This window comes from Dendropsophus ebraccatus, chromosome 3, assembly GCF_027789765.1.
Source record: "Dendropsophus ebraccatus isolate aDenEbr1 chromosome 3, aDenEbr1.pat, whole genome shotgun sequence".
NCBI classification, from domain to species: domain Eukaryota; kingdom Metazoa; phylum Chordata; class Amphibia; order Anura; family Hylidae; genus Dendropsophus; species Dendropsophus ebraccatus.
The window spans coordinates 118,276,868-118,293,934 of NC_091456.1; the positions used below are offsets into that span (position 1 = coordinate 118,276,868).

The following is a 17,067-nucleotide window of genomic DNA, read 5'->3' on the forward strand; positions in this document are numbered from 1 at the left end:
ACTATATACCACTGATCGCTTGTTCAAAATGGTGCCGGCACTTTTTTACGCCTGTCACCAAAGTCAAGTGCCCTGGATTACCCGTAACCACCCTGGATTACTTGTAACCACCCCAGATTACCTGTAATTACCCCAGATTACCCATCACCACCCCAGATTACCCGTAACCACCCCAGATTACCCGTAACCACCCCAGATTGCCCGTAACCACCCCAGATTGCCTGTAACCACCCCAGATTGCCCGTAACCACCCTAGATTGCCCGTAACCTCCCCAGATTGTCCGTATCCACCCCAGATTGCCCGTATCCATCCCAGATAGCCCATAACCATCCCAGACAGCCCATAACCATCCCAGACAGCCCATAACCATCCCAGACAGCCCATAACCATCCCAGACAGCCCATAACCATCCCAGACAGCCCATAACCACCCCAGATTGCCCGTAACCACCCCAGATTGCCCGTAATCTCCCCAGATTGCCCGTATCCCCCCCCCCCCATAGCCCATAACCATTCCAGACAGCCCGTAACCATCCCAGATTGCCACAGACTGCCTGTAACTACCCCAAGTTGCCTGTGGCCACCCCAGATTGCTCGCAACCACCCCAGATTGCTCGCAACCACCCCAGATTGCCCGTCACCACCCCAGATTTTCCGTCACCACCCCAGATTGCCCGATGCAACCCCAGATCGTCAGTGAACACCACCAGATTGCCCATCACCACCCCAGATAGTCAGTGAACACCATCAGATTGCCCATCACCACCCCAGATAGCCAGTAACCACCCCTAGATAGCCAGTAAACACCCCAAGATTGCCCATATCCACCCCATACAGCCAGTAAACACCCCAGATTGCCCGTAACCACCCCAGATTGCCTGTGACCACCACAGATTGACCGTAACCACCCCAGATTGACCGTAACCACCCCAGATTGGCACAGACTGCTTGTAACCACCCCAGGTTGCCCATAACCCCACCAGATTGCCTGCTGCCACCTCAGATAGCCAGTAAACACCCCGAGATTGTCTATTACCACCCCAGATAACCAGTAAACACCCACATATTGCCTGTAACTAAAATGACACTCTTTCTCTTCTGAGCCCTTCCGTGTGCCCATACAGTGGTTTATGCCCACATATGGGGTACCATTGTACTCAGGAGAACCTCCAATAGAAATTTTGGGGTGCTTTTTCTCCCTTGTTCCTAGTGAAATTGAGAAATTTCAAACTAAACAAACATGTTATTGAAAAAATTCAATTTTTTTTTCATTTTTACGGTCTAGTTTTGAATACTTTCCTCCAATACCTGTGGGGTCAAAATGCTCACCACACCCCAAGATGAATTCCTTGAGGGGTGTACTTTCCAAAATGGGGTGATTTTTTTTTTGGGGGGGGGGGGGGTCTATTCTGTAGACATTACAGGGGCACTGCAAACGCACCTGGCGCTCAGAAACTTCTTCAGGAAAATCATGCACTGAAAATGCTTGGCGCTCCCTTCCTTCTGTGGCCCGCTGTGTGCCCACACAGTGGTTTATGCCCACATATGGGGTACCGTTCTACTCAGGAGTACCTGCGTTACATATATTGGGGTGAGTTTTCTCCCCTGTTTCTCGTGAAATTGAGAAATTTCAAACTAAACAAACATGTTATTGGAAAAATTCTATTTTTTTTTTTCATTTTTACTGTCTTCTTTTGAATACTTTCCTCTAATACCTGTGGGGTCAAAATGGTCACCACACCCCAAGATGTATTCTTTGATGGGTGTACTTTCCAAAATGGGGTGACTTTTAGGGGGGTTCTATTCTGCTGACACTACAGGGGCTCTGCAAACGCACCTGGCGCTCAGAAATTTCTTCAGCAAAATCTGAACTGGAAATGCTACCAGGTGCTCCCTTCCTTCTGAGGCCTGCTGTGTGCCCATACAGTGGTTTACGCCCAAATATTGGGTACCGTTCTACTCAGGAGAACCTGCGTTACAAAATTTGGGGTGCATTTTCTCTCATGTTTATTATGAAAATGAGATACTTTAATCTTAACAAATATATCATTGGAAAATTTCTATTTTCCATTTTTTTCCGGCCTAATTGTGAATACTTTCCTCCAGCCCCTGTAGGGTTAAAATGCTCATTATACCCCTAGATTAATTCTTTAAGGTGTCTAGTTTCCAAAATGGGGTCACTTATGGGGGTTTCCAGTATACAAGCCTCCTAAATCAACTTAAAAAAAGAACTGGTCCCTAAAAAAATCAGTTTTGGAAATTTCATGAAAATTTGATAATTTGCTAATACATTTCTAAGCCCTGTAACACCCTAAAAAAGTGAAATATGTTTACGAAATGAAGCCAGAATAAAGAGGACATATTGATAATGTGACTTACTAACTAAGTCATTATATTTTGATGTTTTTCACAATAAACACACAAGACAGTGACCAAATTTTGCCACTAACATAAAGTACCATATGTTACGAAAAAACAATCTCAGAATTGCTAGCATACGTTAAAGCATCACTGAGCTATAAGCGCATAAAGTGAGACAGGTCAGATTTTGAAAAATGAGCCTGGTCATTAAGGCCCAAACAGGCTTGGTCCCTAAGGGGTTAAGAAACTCTGTAATAGGTTTCATCAGCCAAAACAGCCTCCTTCTGTACTCAAGAAGCATTCTCCCAGCCTCCCCCCTGACTTCTTATCTGTGCATTATCAGGCAAACACGTCTTCATTACAGAGAAGCCAGGGTCTTCATTACAGAGAAGCCGTGAAGACGGGTTCTGCTCTCTCCATTGTAAGGGTGGTATTACACGGAACAATTATTGTTCGAAAAATCGTTAATTCGTTCGAATTTGAACAATAATCATTTAGTGTAATAGCAGGCAACGATTAAACGACCAACGAGAAATCGTTGATCGTTTAATAGGATCCGGACCTATTTTTATCGTTTGATCGTTCGCACATCGTTCAAAGGAATAAGAATTCACAGCTGAAACGTACGCAATAGCGACGACTAAACGACCGCAAGAACGATCATAAATAACGATCATCGTTTCGTGTTCTTGGGCGAACGATTTCGGGTCGTTTAGCGGTTAGCCTTGGCGGTCGTTTAGATCGTTAATCGTTAGTCGTCGGAAAATTGCTTGGTGCAATAGTACCCTAAGCTTATGAAGGGGGGAGGGGCTGAGGGAGATGAGGGAGCAGGAAGAGGTGACATAAAGGTCAGCTGTTTGTAGACTCTCTGGGCACCTAAAACGCTAAATTCTGGTGTCAGAAAGGTCAGTGCTTATCTATGAACTTACTGAGAGAATATTGTAGGGTGTTGTGCTGTGCAGGACTGCTCCGTGCTCAGTCACTCCTCTCAGCCCCTCCCCTCTCCATAGCCACATAATGGACACAGAAATCCTGCTTCATCTGATGTGAGGGGGGAGGCTGGGAGATAGCTTTTTCAGTACAGAAGGAAACTCTTTTAGTACATAAAACCTATTACAGAGTTTCTTAAAATCACTTGTACTGTTGATATTTAATGTTTTCAGAAAAATGACCCTGAAATCACAGTTACGCTTTAACCCCTTAAGGACGGGGCCCATTTTCGTTTTTGCGTTTTCGTTTTTTTCCTTCTTGTGTTTAAAAGGCCATAGCACTTGCATTTTTCCACCTAGAAACCCACATGAGCCCTTATTTTTTGCGTCACTAATTGTACTTTGCAATGGCAGACCGAATTTTTGCATTAAGTACACTACGAAACCATAAAAAAATTCAAAGTGTGGTAAAATTGAAAAAAAAACAACGCATTTCTTTTATTTGGGGGAACTGTGTTTTTACGCCATTTGCCCTGGGGTAAAACTGACTTGTTATGCATGTTCCTCAAGTCGTTACGATTAAACGATATATAACATGTATAACTTATATTGTATCTAATTGCCTATAAAAAATTCAAACCGTTGTTAACAAATATACGTTCCTTAAAATCGCTCCATTCCCATGCTTATAACGCTTTTATCCTTTGGTCTATGGGGCTGTGTCAGGTGTAATTTTTTGCGCCATGATGTTTTCTTTCTATCGGTACCTTGATCGCGCATATACGACTTTTTGATCGCTTTTTATTACATTTTTTCTGGATTTGATGCGATCAAAAATGCGCAATTTTGCACTTTGGGATTTTTTTACGCTGACGCCGTTTACTGTGCGAGATCAGGAATGTGATTAATTAATAGTTCGGGCGATTACGCACGCGGCAATACCAAACATGTTTATTTATTTATTTGTTTACGTTTATTTAAAACCTGGGAAAAGGGGGGTTATTCAGACTTTTTTTGGGGTGGGGGCTTTTTACTATAAACAACACTTTTTTTTTTTTTACATTTATATTAGAAGCCCTCATGGGGACTTCTAGTATATATACTTTGATCTCTCATTGAGATCTCTGCAGCATAGATATGCTGCAGAGATCAATGAGATAGGCACTCGTTTACTTCCGGCTGCTGCAGCCGGAAGTAAACGAGTGCCGAGCCGGGGACAGCGCCATCTTGTACGAGTCCCCGGCCGGCATCAGTAACGGAGATCACTCTTCCGGGACAACGTCCCGGATTAGCGATCTCCCCCACTAGACACCAGGGAAAGGATGCCTTCGGTAATCGGGGGCAGCTGTCAACTTTGACAGCTGCCTCCGATTAGCTAATTAGCGGGCACGGCGATCAGACCGTGCCCGCTAATAGCGGCGGTCCCGGGCTACACGCGGCACCCGGGACCGCAGCGCTTCAAAGCGCCGCCACGCGGCCCCATGTTGAAGTGCTAATGAGGACATATAACGTACGGGTACGTCATATGTCCTTAAGAGGTAAGGGGTTAATGAAGTGGTGCCTCCGACTCCTCGCCACTTAGAGAAGTCAGAGATGTGGTCCGGCAGGGCCGGTAATGTCAGGAGTCAAAGCGGGTAGAAGTATTATGAGCGGAGGGTTTGGGAGCTCACTCACACTGCTGCCATCCCATACGCGACGGAATCGGAATTCCATATTTTATGTTCTATCAATCTAAGGAGCTTTCCTCCATATATTGGTAATAAAACACTGGCCCTATTAGATGAGGGTGGTTGGGGAGATATATCAGTAATAAAGCACTGGTCCTATTAAATAAGGATGGTTGGGAAAAAGTTGATTACTACAACCCCTGGCAAAAATTATGAAATCTCTGGCCTCAGAGGATGTTTATTCAATTGTTTAACCCCTTCAAGACAGAGCCCTTTAATGCACAAAAGTCCGGGTCAAATTAACGCAATGTTCCTCCTCGCCTTCTAAGAGCCATAGCGCTTTTATTTTTCCACCTTCAGGGCTGGTTGGGGTGTCATTTTTTGCGGCATGAATTTATTATCATATTGTTGTAACAGAAAAATTTTGATTGCTCTTTATTCATTTTTTTGTGATGTATAATTTGATAAAATCAGCAATCCTGGTGCGTTTTTTCTTTTTTACGTTTATGCCGTTCACCGCGCGGGAACAATAATGTTATATTTTAATAGATCGGACAATTCCACACTCTACGATATGTAATATGTTGGTTTATTTATTTATATTTTTATTTTTATAATGGGCAAGGGGGTCTTTTAAACTTTTATTGGGAGGGAGTTTATAATGTTTTTTTTAATACTTTTCAAAACTTTTTTTATTACTTTTTTTATTTTTTTTTTAACACTTGTTATTAACTGTAAAATATGCAATCATTAGATTGCATATACTGGTTTATGGTATGCCATAGCATAGATCAGTGTTATCGGCGATCTATGTATGGAGCCTTCCTGAGAGCAGACTCTACACATAGATCGCCGATCCGAAAGGACGGCGGTAAGGAGCTTACCCCCGCCTGTCGGCACGGCTGCGGGGGTCCCGATCACTCAGTGACAGATGCTTGACCTGTCACTGAGCACCTTAAACGCCGCGATCGCTGTAGATCGCGGCGTTTAAGGAGTTAATGAGAGTCGGCTGCAGGATTGCAGCTGACTCTCATTACCTGCGGCGCTGGACACAGATGTGAGCGGGATCGCTATCTCTGCAGGGATCGCTATCTCTGCAGCGATCTCGCTCTCATCAGAAAGCCCCCGTCAGTACAGGAACGTATATATACATTCCTACTACACTGGGTATGTGCAGTAGGAATGTATATATACGGATTGCTGACACGAAGGGGTTAATGATAAGAAACTGTAACAGAAATCATGAAATAAAATTGGGGTAGTCAGTAACGTTTAATTTTTTTAGACCAAGCTGAGGGAAAAAATTATGGAATCACTCAAAACTGAGGAAAAAATTATGGAATCATGAAAAAAAACAAAAGAACGCTCCAACACATCCCTAGTATTTTGTTGCCCTACCTCTGTCTTTTATAACAGCTTGCAGTCTCTGAGGCATGAACATAATGAGTGACAAACTGTACTCTTCATTAGTCTGGCTCCAACTCTCTCTGATTGCTGTTGCCAGACCAGCATTGCAGGTTGGAGTCTTGTCATGGACCATTTTCTTCAACTTCCACCAAAGATTTTCAATTGAATGCAGACTATTTGCAGGCTATGACATTGACCTTATGTGTCTTTTTTTAAAGGAATGTTTTCAGTTTTTGGTCTATAGCAAGTAGGGCTGGGCGATATGGCCAAAAAATAAAATCTCAAACTTTTTGCTAAATAAACAGAACATTTTTCTTCCTGCAGCGTCAGATACTATTTTAATGACGTTTGAGATAAAAACTCTATTGCTTCCCAGTGTACCAGTGCTCCCCATGTGCCCCTATGTAGTAGACAAGCTTCCTCTGTGCCCCATATAAGTAGTTTTCCCAAATATGTGCCACTCTGTGACCCCATATAGTATAGGAGATCTTATTTGTGCATCCATCTAGGTAGGGTGAAGAAGTGGAGGTATAGTGGATAAGGGGTGTAGTAATACAGGAATAGATGAAAGGTGACTGGGGCAGACTGGGGATGACTGAGGGGGACTGGGGCAGCTGAGGGAGGCTGGGGGGTAAATGGGGGGACTGTGGCCACAGGGGGAGACTGAGGCCTGATATAGGGGCAATTGGGGTTACTCGGGCAGCTGAGTGGGACATGGGCATACTGGGGGCGAATGAGGGGGACTGATGCAGCTGAGTGGGATTGGGGCAGACTGGGGGGGACTGAGGGGGACTGGGGCCGCTGGGGGTGACTGTGGGTGACTGAAGGGGACTGGGGCAGCTGAAGGAAACTGAGAGGTGAATGGGGTGGCTGGAGTGACTGAGTGGTGAATTGGACATCTGGGGATTACTGAGGCAGACTGGGGGTGACTAAGGGAGACAGGGGCAGCTGGGAGTGACTAAGGGGTGAGTGGGGCAGCTGGGGGTGACTGAGACTCGCGGTTACTAAGGCAGGAGTGCACATAGCTCTCCTCCTCCTCTTACCCTTGCACACATGTTCCGCAGGGACTCTAGAATAAGGAGATAGCATCGCTGCAGGTCCTGGTGCTGTACAGCAGGATGGTGCATCCCCTGATCCCGCTGTACAGCTCCAGGACCCGCAGCAACGCTATCTCCTTATTCTACTGTCCCTGCAGCCTCCTCCACAGACAGGGGACCTGCATGTGTGGCCAGGGGGGGAGCAGGACGCCGGTCAGCCATGGCTCTGTGAAGAGGCTGGAGGCCGCCGGTGCTGCATCTCTCCGGACCGCGCCGCCCTGCACCTCTCTCTGGACTGCCCGGCTGACACCGCTGTGTCCGCAATGTTTTTTTGTGAAAATTGAATTTACGATTTTCACAAAAAATTTAACCCTCTTAGTGACCGCCGCACGCATATTCACGGCGGCCACTAATGGGCTTTATTCCGATGCGTACGCCTTTTAACGGCGGGCGCATCGGAATAAATTACCGCCCGCCGGCGGCTGCAGGACGGGTGATCAGAACGTTTAACCCGTTAAATGCCGCTGTCAAAGCGTGACAGCGGCATCTAACGGGTCCCGGTGGATCCCCGACGATCCCCCCGATGTCTCCATGGTGATCCCGGGGTCCTAATGAAGGTCCCCGGGGTCACCATGGAGATGCCTGATGCTGACAGGGGTGGCTGTGGCTATTGCCTGTCAGCATGAGGCATGATACAATACATTGCAGTACATCAGGTACTGCAATGTATTGTATCAGTGATCAAAGAATTTTACACTAGTGTACAGTAATGTACACTAGTGTAAAAGTAAAAAAAAGTGAAAAAAAGTGTGCACCAAACACAACACAGCCCCCCCAGCCCCCCCCCAATAATAAAGATGCATTACATTCCCCATACACAATAAAACATGACATAAAAGTGATCAAAAACACAAATCCTATACATATTTGGTATTGTTACGTCTGTAACCACCCAATCTATAAAACTATATCATATATGCCCGTGACCACCCCAGATTGCCCGTAACCACCCCAGATTGGCACAGATTGCCCATAACCCCACCAGATTGCCTGTTGCCACCTCAGATAGCCAGTAAACACCCCGAGATTGTCCATTACCACCCCAGATAACCAGTTAACACCCACATATTGCCTGTAACTAAAATGACACTCCTTCTCTTCTGAGCCCTGCTGTGTGCCCATACAGTGGTTTTTGCCCACATATGGGGTACCATTGTACTCAGGAGAACCTCCCTTACAAATTTTGGGGTGCTTTTTCTCCCCTGTTCCTAGTGAAATTGAGAAATTTTAAACCAAACAAACATGTTATTGGAAAAATTTAATTTTTTTCATTTTTACGGTCTAGTTTTGAATACTTTCCTCCAATACCTGTGGGGTCAAAATGCTCACCACACCCCAAGATGAATTCCTTGAGGGGTGTACTTTCCAAAATGGGGTGACTTTTGGGGGGGGGGGGTTCTATTCTGTAGACATTACAGGGGCTCTGCAAACGCACCCAGCTCTCAGAAACTTCTTCAGAAACATCATGCACTGAAAATGCTAATTGGCGCTCCCTTCCTTCTGAGGCCTGCTGTGTGCCCACACAGTGGTTTATTCCCACATATGGGGTACCGTTCTACTCAGGACTACCTGCGTTACATATATTGGGGTGAGTTTTCTCCCCTGTTTCTCGTGAAATTGAGAAATTTCAAACTAAACAAACATGTTATTGGAAAAATTCTATTTTTTCATTTTTACTGTCTTCTTTTGAATACTTTCCTCTAATACCTGTGGGGTCAAAATGATCACCAAACCCCAAGATGAATTATTTGAGGGGTTCAGTTTCCAAAATGGGGTGACTTTTGGGGGGTTCTATTCTGCTGACACTACAGGGGCTCTGCAAACGCACCTGGCGCTCAGAAACTTCTTCAGAAAAATCATGCACTGAAAATGCTAATTGGCGCTCCCTTTCTTCCGAGGCCCGCTGTATGCCCACACAGTGGTTTGTACTCATGTATGGGGTACCGTTCTACTCAGGAGAACCTGCATTACATATATTGGGGTGAGTTTTCTCCCCTGTTCCTCGTGAAATTGAGAAATTTCAAACTAAACAAACATGTTATTGGAAAAATTAAATTTTTTCATTTTTACTGTCTTCTTTTGAATACTTTCCTCTAATACCTGTGGGGTCAAAATGGTCACCACACGCCAAGATGTATTCTTTGAGGGGTGCACTTTCCAAAATGGGGTGTCTTTTGGGGGGGTTCTATTCTGCTGACACTACAGGGGCTCTGCAAACGCACCTGGCGCTCAGAAACTTCTTCAGCAAAATCTGAACTGGAAAGGCTAATAGGCGCTCCTTCCCTTCTGAGCCCCGCTGTGTGCCCATACAGTGGTTTACGCCCACATATGGGGTATCATTGTACTCAGGAGAACCTGCGTTACAAAATTTGGGGTGCATTTTCTCTCATGTTTATTATGAAAATGAGATACTTTAATCTTAACAAATATATTATTGGAAAATTTCTATTTTCCATTTTTTTCCGGCCTAATTGTGAATACTTTACTCCAGCCCCTGTAGGGTTAAAATGCTCATTATACCCCTAGATTAATTCTTTAAGGTGTCTAGTTTCCAAAATGGGGTCACTTATGGGGGTTTCCAGCATACAAGCCTCCTAAAGAGGACATAGCAGTTTTTCCTCTTGTATGGTGAATATTTTGTTCCATCTAGTCTAGCGGCATCTACTGCACACACTCACACAGGAGAATCTGCTATATCTTTCCATATTCACTCAGAAGTCACCCCAGGTTCATGTGGGAGATTATACAGAAGTGCTGCTTAGTCAGTTCTACTTTACACCAGTGTGATAAATAACTCTCCTGGTGTCTGACCGGTCATCTATGAAGGAGCTGGAGTCTGAGTCGATTCCTGATCAAATCAGGGTCGGAGCTGCGGCTTACCAACTCCACAGAACTAGTTACAAAATGTGAAAATGTGTTATTTCAAAAGAAGTGACTGGTCTGTATTATGTATAATAAACCTCAGAGTTTTCAAAATGTTTATTTCTCCTTTTTCTTCAGACATTTTTAAGAATCCGTTGGCAAATTTTCCTTGTTTTATGAAATCCAAGAATGCAAGCTGTGGCAAGAAACAGACGGTCCAGGTTGGAGACACCATATTTAATTTTTCCAAAACAAAAAAATCTGACTCTTCTTTAGAGGGTGAATTTAACCCTCATCGTGTAGTTTCCAAGCTCTTTGTTGTGCCCAAGCCAAATAAGATTGTATTTGACAAAACACGGATGTCCTGCCAAGAAGCATTCGAACACTTTGCCACAGAATTTGACGATAAACAAGTTGAGGAGTCTGACAGGATTAAAAATAAAGTGGGAGTGTCTAAGGTGCATTACCATCCCATATGCTTATTGATGCTTATTGTTACCTGCATAAAACTTACACCAAAGTAATGTCATGTTATATTCCTGCAGCATCAGGCCCTCTTTCCAGAAATGAAAATTAAGAAAAGTAGACGTCATCCTTTGGGTAGACCGCCAACCCGTTCTCCCATGTCTGTAGTGAAGCAGGATGTGTCCAGTGACGAAGGTAAACAATTGTATTGTGTTTATATATTTTTTACTTAATGTAGAGTACAAAATACAAATATAATGCCCCCATCCCCCAATCAGACTGCAAATATAATAACAATGCTTTTATTTGTATAGCGCACAATGATTCCGCAGCACTTTACAAAGTTTTGCCAATTATTGCTACCTGTCCCCATTAGGGCTCACAATCTCAGTTCATCTGTATGTTTTGAGTGTGGGAGGAAACTGGAGTACTCAGAGGAAACCCACACAGAGAGAACATACAGACTTTGTAGAGTACCCCCTGCTCAGACTGCGGATATAATGCCCCCCACTCAGATTGTGGATATATTCCCCCCCCCCCCCAAGACTGTTTTTACTTTGTAAACCGTGTAATCTGACATCTAATCTATATTCTTAAAGTGACTCAGTACCCACAATCTGTCCCCCCCAAACCACTAGTACCTTCGGATAGCTGCTTTTAATCCAAGATCTGTTCTGGGGTTTGTTTAACAGGTGATGCAGTTATTGTCCTAAAAAATTTTTTTTTAAACTTGCAGCCCTGTGCCAAACAGCCGTGGCCTAGAGTATCTGTGCCCTAACTTTGCACCACCCCTCTGTCCCTCCTCCCCACTCTCTGCATCATTAGGAATGCAACTGGGAGGATTTTTCTTCCTCTGACAGGTGCCTTAAAGGGGTAGTGCGGCGCTAAACATTTATTCACAAAATAACACACATTACAAAGCTATACAACTTTGTAATGTGTGTTATGTATGTGAATGGCCCCTCCCCCGTTCGCCACCCAGCCCCCCCCCCCCGCCCCCCCGGAAATGTGGTGCATTATACTCACCGCATTCGTGTCGACCCCCGGCCGCCATCTTGTGACAGTGACGACATCTTCGGCAGGCCGGCCGAAGCGCTACAGCCGTCCCTCATACCAGCCACCTTTGCCGCGTCATCAGCTGCTCAGCCGCATCGGCTGAGCATTACATCGCAACATTAAAATTGGGTTAATGACTGCCACCAGCGGGAGTCATTAGCACTGGGGGCCTGCTCTATATAGTTGCATATACTGTTGCATATTGAGCGATGCAGGAGGGGTTAAATGTCGCTGTCAGTTGTGACAGTGACATGTACACAGTAAAATAGCTGACACCAGTGATCGCTAAGTCCCGGCTATTTGAAGTTGGTACTGCTGTGAGCGGAGTGTGTGCCAGGCCAAGGAGGTGATGCCAGGGGGCAAGGGGTGGCACACAGAGAACATGGCCAGTGCTCAGCTAACTATCCGCCGTGTTCTCTGCACTATACTTTATTAAGCATAGGAAATCCTGGTACTGAACCGTGGTGCCCAGAGTATCGATATTTTGGTGCAGAGTTCATCACTAATGTACAGTATGTTAGAAATGTGTGTGTGTTGTTTTTTTTGGGAAACGTATCTTTTTAAATACTAAAGATATCTGAGAACAAATTATTTTTTCTAAATTTCTTTGATTAAAAAACAGCCTTATAATTAACCTGATTTAGGCCGGGTTCACACAGCATATGACACCTGCCGTTCTGTGACTTGGCTGTGTCACAGAAGGGCTGTTGTCAGGAAGTTTATCCCGGCTGGTACTGCAGTGCGGCCGGAGTCGCACTCTCCATTGTGTGACCTGTCAGGCTTGTCAGTTTTCGCTTCAGCCACTAGGGATCCCGGTCGGAGTGTAAACTATGGGGAGATTTATCAAACATTGTGTAAAGTGAAACTGGCTCAGTTGCCCCTAGCAACCAATCAGATTCCACCTTTCATTCCTCACAGACTCTTTGGAAAATGAAAGGTGGAATCTGTTTGGTTGCTAGGGGCAACTGAGCCAGTTACACCATGTTTGATAAATCACCCCCTATGTGTATACACTCCAGCCGGGATCCCATTCATATTTTTATTTAACCCTTTAAGGACATGGCCCATTTTCGTTTTTACGTTTTCGGTTTTTCCTCCTTGTGTTTAAAAGGTCATAGCACTTGCATTTTTCCACCTAGAAACCCACATGACCCCTTATTTTTTGCGTCACTAATTGTACTTTGCAATTACAGGCTGAATTTTTGCATAAAGTACACTGCGAAACCAGAAAAAAATTCAAAGTGTGGTGAAATTGAAAAAAAAAACGCATTTCTTTTATTTGGGGGAAATGTGTTTTTACGCCATTCGCCCTGGGGTAAAACTGACTTGTTATGCATGTTCCTCAAGTAGTTACGATTAAAACGATATATAACATGTATAACTTATATTGTATCTGATGGCCTGTAAAAAATTCAAACCGTTGTTAACCAATATACGTTCCTTAAAATCGCTCCATTCCCAGGCTTATAGCACTTTTATCCTTTGGTCTATGGGGCTGTGTGAGGTGTCATTTTTTGCGCCATGATGTGATCTTTCTATCGGTACCTTGATTGCGCATATACGACTTTTATACGGCTTTATATTACATTTTTTCTGGATTTGATGCGACCAAAAATGCGCAATTTTGCACTTTGGGATTTTTTTGCGCTGACGCCGTTTACCGTACGAGATCAGGAATGTGATTAATTAATAGTTCGGGCGCTTACGCACGCGGCGATAGCAAACATGTTTATTTATTTATTTATTTGTTTACTTTTATTTAAAACCTGGGAAAAGGGGGGTGATTCAGACTTTTATTAGGGGAGGGGGCTTTTTACTATTAACAACACTTTTTTTTTTTTTTTACACATATACTAGAAGCCCCCCTGGGGGACTTCTAGTATATACACTTGGATCTCTCATTGAGATCTCTGCAGCATAGATATGCTGCAGAGATCCATGAGATCGGCACTCGTTTGCTTTCGGCTGCTGCAGCCGAAAGCGAACGAGTGCCGAGCCGAGGACGGCGCCATCTTAGACGCGTCCCCGGCCGGCATCAGTAACGGAGATCGCTCCTCCGGGACAAGGTCCCGGAGGAGCGATCTCCCCCACTAGACCCCAGGGAAACGTTGCCTCCGGTAATCAGAGGCAGCTGTCAACTTTGACAGCTGCCTCCGATTAGCTAATTAGCGGGCACGGCGATCAGACCGTGCCCGCTAATAGCGGCGGTCCCGGGCTACACGCGGCACCCGAGATCGCGGCACTTCAAAGCGGGGCCGCCGCGCGGACCCGCTTTGACGTGCAAGTGAGGACATATGACGTACGCATACGTCCAATGTCCTTAAGAGGTTAAAGTGTCACTGTCGTGAAATTTTTTTTTGCAGAAATCAATAGTCCAGGCGATTTTAAGAAACTATGTAATTGGGTTTATTATCCGAAAAATGCATTTTTATCATGAAAAAGCAGTTTGAAGCTCTCCCCCCCTGTCTTCATTGTTCTCCTATGGAGAGAGCTAAAGAAAAGACCAAAACAGGACAACAAAGAGTTAATCTACAAATCCCTCACGGGATATCTCCTGTGACAGTCACCAGTGACCTGTGTGAGCTCGGATTACAGCTGTCACCCAGCTCCGTGCCTGTAATCCTCTGTTATCTGCTTTCTGCTGCCGGCTAACTCCCTCCTTCCTCCTCCCCCCTCCCCTCTCCCTAGAGCAGACAGGGGACGTCTCCTGCAACAAGTCACAATTTTCAGATTTTTCAGAGTGGATGAAAAAGAGGAAGGAGGGGGGGACCTGGGAAAAGGCTTTTTACATGCAGATAATGGCAGATTTGGCTAATAAACCCAATTACAAAGTTTCATAAAATCGCCTGGACTATTGATTTCTGCAAAAAAAAAAAATACGACAGTGACTCTTTAAAGTATTTTTTGAATTAGCAACAACGGCCGTGATTGATTTATAAAAGTATGTTGTGTGAACATAACCTTACACACCATAAAATGAGACATGTGACTTAAATGAAGTCACTCCAAGTGTGTGTTCACAGCATGCTTGGTGGTGTTATTCAGAATAAACATGTCTTCATACCTGGCAGATTCACTTTGGCATCTATCAAGCAGGCATATGTTGGTATAGTGTTTTTTGAAAGATAGAAAGAATAGAAGATTAGTGGTGGAAAATTAATACTGTGCAAATGTAGGCAGCTGTATACCAAATAGAATAGAAACATTTCATATAGATAGTCCCTGAGTCTAAACTTTAATTATACTTATTGTCCCTAAAAAGTTCACAACATATGACCAGCTTATTAAAGGGTACCTCTCTAGTGGGCGCTTTGGATGAAGGTGTGTCTGTTACCTTTATCCTCTGCATTGTCCCTCTGCTGTTAGCTGTGAAATGCTCTGTCCGATAAGCTGTTAGGAGCATTGGGGAGGTGGGCCACCCTCCATTATTAATCATGCGGGGGGGGGGGGGGGATGTTGGAAAAACGCTATGGAGTTTTTAGCTTTTTTGCTTTTTTTGCCAGTTGTTAGGTGAAGGTAAATAGAAGTTTAGGAAATGCTTTACATACGTGCCGTTTTTTTGGTGTGGCATTTTTTCCCCTGCAAACCATGCCATTTCTTCTACTACGCCATAGCTTATATGTGTGGTGTTTTTTTTTTTTTTTGTACCCAAAAAGTGACAGTTTGGCCCCCTGGGGGTTAAGTTGACCCCCCTGGGGGCTATACTGTGCTTTGTTGGGGGTGGGGTTAAACTTAACCCCCACCCCCGGTTCTTGCTTTGTTCTTCAGTCAATCAGTGCCTAAGGCAGGACTCGCTGCAGCCGCTGATTGGCTACGCTTTGATTTTTTTTTACCAGCCTGGTTATGGAAATGGGGGGAAAATAAACTAAGCATGTAGGGTTCACCCATTTCCAAAACCAGCCAGGTTAAAAACAAAAAACAAAACAGCAGCAGCCTAGTAGTACCAGAGTGGTACTAATAATACCAGCCTGCCACTGTCCAGTCCAGGAACAACATTTTTAGACACTCTGAGACTACTGGTAGCTGGGGGTTCCCAGTATCCCTGTGTCGGTGGGTACTGAGGTAATAATGGGTGAGGGGGGTTATTATTAGCTATTTTACTGGCTAACACTGTAATAATGGATGCTGTTCATCAGACAGCTTTCACTACTAAACCTGTAAAGTAAAGAAGATAAGATTAAGATAATACACAAATGTTTGATTCAAATAAAAACACTTCTTACAGTATGCAGCATCTGTACAGATCGCTGCTTACAGTTTGGCTCCCAGGGAGTTAAGTTAATTGAGGATCTATTGCAAATGACCCCCTTCATTGTTGGGACGGGGACAGTTCGGGGGGTGCTTGATAGTCGTCATCAGACGTCTTATTTCTTTACCAGGCTCTGGCTTCTGGAAGTCCTCTTAACCAATCAGCTTAGCCAAATACCGAAAACTCAGTGTGTGGGGCCAGCAAGAGGTGGGGGTCACTTAAAACTTTCTTTAACCACTTCCATTGAGTGGCAGCAGTAAGGGGCAAAAGGGGCCCCTCTGCTGCCACCAACATACATGTTGGGAACTGCAGGGCTGTCTTCCAACCACCAGAATTCCACTGATCAAACCAGGGCTATGGAGTCGGAGTTGGTACTAGTTTTGGCAGGAGTCTGAGTTGGAGTCAGAAAAAATTTACAGACTCTGACTCCAGCTTTTAAAATAATCTTAGAACAATTTAGAATTGAGTTTTGATATGAATTTTATAAGTTTTGCTCATCAATATATATTATGAGCAACATTCTAATAGGACACTGGCCCTATTAGATAAGGGTGGTCTAGGAAAAGTTGTCGGGCACTATTTGTTTCTAAGCTGGAACAGTCCATTGTGTGGGGGGAGATCTGTGCTGTTCACTTCCTGGATGCTGGATGACTGTATATGAGCAGCAGTGTAATATGAAGATATCCTGTGTAATATAGAGGAGGAGGAGAAGACATATATAGTGTAGCAGTAACCTCTGTCCTCAAGGTGGTGTTTTTCTTCAGTGCTCTATGGCTACAGCTGTGTCTGTGTATATGCTATGGCTGCAGCAGGCTGCCCGTGTGTGTAGTACTCTGCGTGCTATGGCTGCAGCAGGCTGTGTGTGTGCGCCATGGCTGCAGCAGGCTGTGTGTGTGTGTTTGCGCGCGCGCACTATGGCGTGCCCCCACACCCACAGTGACCCCTCTATATTACTGTGTGTGACTTCTTTATAT

The 17,067-nt window shown here is 44.5% G+C and overlaps 1 protein-coding gene across 3 annotated transcripts in view; it reads left to right on the top strand.

The window, feature by feature from the left end:
* Positions 1–17,067, top strand: part of LOC138785996 (lysine-specific demethylase 4B-like) — a 326,968-nt gene that overhangs the window by 185,583 nt on the left and 124,318 nt on the right. For all 3 annotated transcript variants that reach the window (XM_069962570.1, XM_069962569.1, XM_069962571.1), the window contains 2 exons: positions 10,462–10,781; positions 10,869–10,983. In XM_069962570.1, the coding sequence (XP_069818671.1) occupies positions 10,462–10,781; positions 10,869–10,983 (435 nt within the window). The remainder of the gene's footprint in view (positions 1–10,461; positions 10,782–10,868; positions 10,984–17,067) is intronic.